At 35.2% G+C, this 5,794-nt stretch overlaps 1 protein-coding gene across 1 annotated transcript; it reads left to right on the top strand.

Annotated features, from left to right (window-relative positions):
- Positions 1-4,077: 4,077 nt before the first annotated feature.
- Positions 4,078-5,570, top strand: LOC141618235 (uncharacterized). The gene is made up of 2 exons (XM_074435339.1): positions 4,078-4,366; positions 4,981-5,570. The coding sequence occupies exons 1-2, from the start codon at positions 4,078-4,080 to the stop codon at positions 5,568-5,570; spliced, it is 879 nt and encodes a 292-aa protein (XP_074291440.1).
- The last annotated feature ends 224 nt before the right edge of the window (positions 5,571-5,794 follow it).

The raw sequence follows: 5,794 nt of genomic DNA, 5'->3' as shown, positions 1-5,794 counted from the left end.
GGTGTAATTTTAACAGAAAAAAGTGTAATTCTAACAACAACAAAAAGTGTAATTTTAGCAGAAAAAGTGTAATTTTAGCCGAAAAAAGTGTTATTCTAGCAGAAAAAAGTATAATTTTAACAGAAAAAAGTGTAATTTTAATGGAGAAAAGTATAATTTTAAAAGAAAAAAGTGAAACATGATCTTTTCAAAAAAAAACATAATAACACCACCAAAACTGAAAAAAGTGAATCATAATAACACCACCAAAACTGAAAAACAAAAAAATATTCAAAAAAAACTTAGATCTTTTCAAAAAAAAAGATCTAATCTTATTCGAAACGTTTTTATAACGAAATATGAAACATGAAAGGGTCGTTCAAGACCAACCACCAACACCTCGTTCAACACTAACCCCAAATCTGAAAAAAAAAAAATTAAAAAAAATATATATATTTCAAAAAAAAAAAATGAGATCTCACAACCACTAAAAAAGAAATCTGAAATTTTTTTAAAAAATAGAAACGAAATAATTGAAAAAAAAGGGTGAGGTGGTTGTGGTTGGAGGCGTGGTGTAACTTTAATATAGAAAAAAATAAATCTAAAATAAAAATCACAATTTATTTTCAAAAACCTAGATCTAAAAAAAAAAAAGATAAAAACGAGATCTCACAAAAAAAAAAAAACGAGATCTCACAAACACTATTTCATAACTAATAGATTTGATATTAAAATCAAAATATAATTTATAAGAAACGAAAAACAAAAAAAAAAAAATCTGAAAAAAAAAACGAAAGGAGCCAGATCTGAAATTTCAAAAAAAAAAAAAAAAAGTGGCGGCATTGGAGAAAACGAGGAAGGAGCCTGCGTTGTGGCGGCTGGAATGGAGGTGAGGAGGGTGGACTGGTGGTGGCTGGAGGGTGTTGGCGCTGTTGGCGGTGTGGCGGCTATGAGGGCGGATGTTCGGTGGTGGGTTGTGTGTCGGGTGTCGGGCGAAGGTGTGCGGCGGCGGGTGGGTCACAGGCGGCGGGAAGGCGAGGGTGGCGAGGGAGTGGGTGGTGGTGATGGCGGTGGGGGTGGTTTCGGTGTGGTGGTGGATGGGTGTGTGGTGCTTTCCGTGAGGGGTGAGGGTGTGGGTCGTGAGGGTGGCAGATATGGGGTCGGGTGGGTGGTGGGGGAGGGTGGTGGGTCTCGGTGGTAGTGAGCAAGAAGAGAGGAGGGTAATTTTTTTTTTTAGGTTTTTAGGTTTTAGAGAGGGGAGAGGAGAGGAGATGAGGTATAAAATTGTGGGAGATAGAGAGAGAAACAGTTGAAAGAAACTATATATATTAAATTAGAGATTGATTAAGTGGGTTAGTAATTGATTAGGTTGAGTAGAGAGATAGAGTGTTAATTAGACTAATAATCACCATTTTTACCTTTTAATCTCAGCCCTCCAACTTCTTCATCCAAAGGCTCACAATGAGACTTATGGGCTCACATGTAAGAGTAGGACTTACATGATCCTAACACTATATATATATATATATATATATATATATATATATATATAGCAAAGTTCTCCTAAGTCCTTAATATCTTTTGAGTCCCTAAGTCTTTATTAGGGCCCTTGGATTAGGTAAATGAAGAGTGGAGATTTGCCTACTGTAAAGGCAACATAGGCGTAAAAAAAAAAGGAAATAGGTTGAGGAGGAGAGAGGGTGTGTGTGTCAGTATGATTTCTATTACCCACTGTGCACACACAAACACATGCATAATTATTCAACCTACCTTTCTCAACACAATTCTAAACAAACTCCACAAGAAACACAATTTGAAAAAAACTCATCTTCCTTTATCATCTTCCTTTAAAATCTGCAAATAAAAATGGCGATAATTTTGAGCAAACAAAACTTCTGCAAATAAAAATCATACATCCTTCCTTTATCATCTTCCATTCTTATAGCCAAACAACAATACCATATTCCAACGTAAAAAATGACGGATTTGCAAATGATTCCATTTGTCGATGGTAATTTTTGGATTGTTTATTTATTTGCTTCATTGAACGTTAGGTCATAATTTTATTTTTATAAATACATTAGGTCAAATATGAGAAGGAACTGTATTTTAGGTATTGTTTTTAAGCTTGTTTTTTATTGTGTGAAGTCTGTAAATCCACTCATTCAACATGAACTCCAGCATTATTGAGTTCAACATCAACTCTGTCAAGTTGAAGTTAAACTTGTCAAGTTGTTTCATAATTTAGTTTCTTATTTGTAAGAGTCTATATAGTATTTGCAACGTGAAAGTAAAAAGACTACGTAAACAGAATAAAGTGTAACTGTAACATGCAAAAGTGTAATACTGACGGACGAAAGAGTAATTTCAGGATTTACAAAACTGTAATTGTAATGGTCGTAAATATAATTGTAACCACCAATGGTGTGATTTTAACAACTAAAAATGTTATAATAACAAACAAAAGCTGTAATTTTTTAAACTGTAATTGTAATTGTAACAAGTATAATTGTAACAGAGAAGTACAATTTTAACAAGCAAAAGTGTATTTTAACAGACAAAAGCTTTCAGTTTCTAAACTGTAACTCTAATAGTAAAAAGTATAATTCTAGCGCATGTACAGTGTAATTTTAGCAACCAAAAGTGTAATTCTATCGGAAAGTTGTGAGTTTGTAATCCGACACTCTAATAGTAAAAAGTATAATTCTAGCAGATGTAAGTGTAATTTTAACAACCAAAAGTGTAATTCTATAAGGAAAGTTGTGAGTTTGTAATCGACACTCTAATAGTAAAAAGTATAATTCTATCGCATGATGTAATTTTAACAACCAAAAGTGTAATTCTATCAGGAAAGTTGTGAGTTTGTAATCTGACACTCTAATACAAAAAAGTATAATTCTAGCAGGCAGAAGTGTAATTTTAACAACCAAAAGTGTAATTCTATCAGGAAAGTTGTGAGTTTGTAATCTGACACTCTAATACTAAAAAGTATAATTGTAGCAGACATGTATGTAATTTTAACAACCAAAAGTGTAATTCTAACAAATACATGGGGTACATGAAAATGTTATTAATACAATTGATAATAATTGTACTATTGACAGATAATATTGAGCACAATGGAAAACGAAAACCGAACGAGGAAGAATTTTGCAAGGACGTTGAAGATAAGTTCACCCCCTATGTTAGTCAGGAATTTCTGGAAATAGAGGAGGCAGTGACATTTTATAGAATTTATGTTGTTGCTTGTGGTTTTGATGTGCGGAAGTACACGAGTAAGCGATGGCGTGGCGGGGAAATAAAATCTAAACTGTTGGTTTGCAACATAACAGACTATCATAAAATGATAATCCTTTATAATTCAAGGGTGAGTATTCTAGGTTTGCTGAAGTTAGCCTTCGCCTTCCTAAACTTACAGTTTTCTTGGTTAGAATTACACTTTGTTTGAGTCATTATAATTCTACTTTTGTTTATTACAATTACTATTTGAGCCATTAAAATTACACTTTCAAATACATCTAAAAGATTGTCAATGATTAACAGCTGAAGATAGGAGCAACGAAGACTTACAAAATTTTGAAGGATCATGTTAATGGGTTTGAAAACATTGGAGCTAGTTTAAATGATTTTAAGAACTTTCACAAAGATGTGAAATGCTACATTCATGAACGGGACGGTCAGATGTTCATGGACCACTTTAAGGAATTGGCTGTTAATAGGCCAGGGTTCTTCTTTGACTATGATGTTGATACTGACGGTAGCCTTAGTAAAGCTATATGGGCCGACGGAATCGCTAGAAGGAACTACTCAGTTTTTGGCGATGTAGTGTCGTTCGATCCGACGTATTCCACCAATAAGTATGACATGGCCTTCACACCTTTCACCGGGGTTGATTACCATAAACGATCAGTCACTTTCTGTGGAGCGCTTGTTGCTCATGAAGATGCAGACTCGTTTAAATGGGTTTTCACCCGTTTTTTGGCTGTGATGGGTGGGAAAGAGCCTAATTATATTATCACCGATCAGGATCCTGGTATTCTTAAAGCGGTGCCATTGGTGTTCAAGACAGCGCGCCACTGATATTGTATGTGCCATATCATGAACAAGGTGCCAAGCAAGTATGGAGTGACGAGAGACGATTATTCGGTCTTTGTAAAGAAATTGAATGCCATAATATGGGATGAATCCATTGCAGCGGCAGAGTTCGATGCAAAATGGGAAGAAATTGGCAGAGAACACAATGTTAATAACATTGACTGGTTCCAAGAAATGTACGCTAAAAGGAAGCAGTGGGTTATGGCTCATTGTAGGGACCTAGATATGGGGGGTTTTATGATGACAACCCAAAGATCAGAGAGCGAAAATAGTTTTTTTAAGAGATTTGAGAGTAAGTCACGAACATTAGTTGAGTTTTCGATGCGTTTTGACAAATAGATGGACCAAAAGAAAGACACACACAGAAAAAGATTGACAACTGTAACAGACACACTTTTCCTATCATATCAACGCATCTAGCTATCGAAGTGCACGGGGCGCAAGTGTACAGTCATAGAGTATTCGAGGAATTTCAAGAAGAGGTCAAGTACTCAATCAGTACTTGTAAAAGCAGAGGATTTACTGAGTGTGACTCTTTAGAGGTGACCACTGTAAGAGATGCAAACAGGGAAAGAAATTATGAGGTCACATAATGCCCAGGTATCATTCTGTAGCATTTGTTTGTTAAAATTATACATTTATCCGCTAAAATTACACTTTTGTTGATTAAAATTACACTTTGGGTTGTTAAAATTAGACTGGTCTTAAAATTACACTTTATGCAGCTAAAATTACACTTTTGCCTTTTAAAATTACATTTATATTTTGTGTTATGTAAGGTCTATCTATCACTGCTATGCCGGTTAGAATTACACTTATGCCGGTTAGAATTACACTTTTGTGTATTACAGTCACACTTTGTTCTGACTGATTTAACTAACATATTACTCTATATTGTTGACTTAGATACATTGAAAGCCACTTGTAGCTGCAGAATGCTTGAGAGGAAAGGCATTCTTTACCGCCATGTCATATGGATTTACTCATCAAACGGAGTGAAGATTATTCCAGAACAATGTGTTGTTAAAAGATGGTGTAAAGATGCAATGTTGTCTAAAATGTTCGATTGTAATGGTGAAGCAACTGAGGACGTTGATATAATAGATGGAAAACAGATTGCGATGTCGAATGTGGTCGAGATTCATCAGAAAGTTGGTATGCTCATGGGCAAATTGAAGAATGATGTCGACAACTTTTCTAGTCTAATTAGACAGTTTAAGGAGAAACTTTCACCATTAGGATCACCATTGAATAAACAACAACAGTTGGAGAAAATTCTTGGTTGTTCTCCTAGTCAGAAGATAACCATTTTGCCGCCTAAGAAATCCAAAAACAAGGGAAGCGGAAAGAGAATGTTGTCGATGAAGGCAAAAGCAGTTGCTTTGGCAAGGAAGCCAAAACGTATGTGTAAAAAATGCAATCGATTAGCTAACCATGACAAAAGGAACTGCCCTAATCCTTTCGCAGAGCACCCACCGTTGTCGCAATCGTCATAGCCCTCGTCGGAAGAAGAAGAAGAAGAAGAAGAAGAAGAAGAAGAAGAAGAAGAAGAAGAAGAAGAAGAAGAAGAAGAAGAAGAAGAAGAAGAAGAAGAAGAAGAAGAAGAAGAAGAAGAAGAAGAAGACGAAGAAGAAGACGAAGAAGAAGACATCTTAGAATAATCAATATAATACCTAATAAGCAGTACATTTTTTTGGGGATGTCTACGCAAAATACGAGG

This window comes from Silene latifolia, chromosome X (assembly GCF_048544455.1).
Source record: "Silene latifolia isolate original U9 population chromosome X, ASM4854445v1, whole genome shotgun sequence".
NCBI lineage: Eukaryota > Viridiplantae > Streptophyta > Magnoliopsida > Caryophyllales > Caryophyllaceae > Silene > Silene latifolia.
This window is presented reverse-complemented; position numbering and strand designations above follow the sequence as displayed.

Coding starts and splice junctions, on each gene's coding strand:
- LOC141618235 (XM_074435339.1), top strand. CDS start 4,078: ATGAACAAGGTGCCAAGCAAGTATGGAGTGACGAGAGACGATTATTCG. Junction 4,367..4,980: donor TTTTTTTAAGAGATTTGAGA/GTAAGTCACGAA, acceptor TTGTTGACTTAG/ATACATTGAAAGCCACTTGT.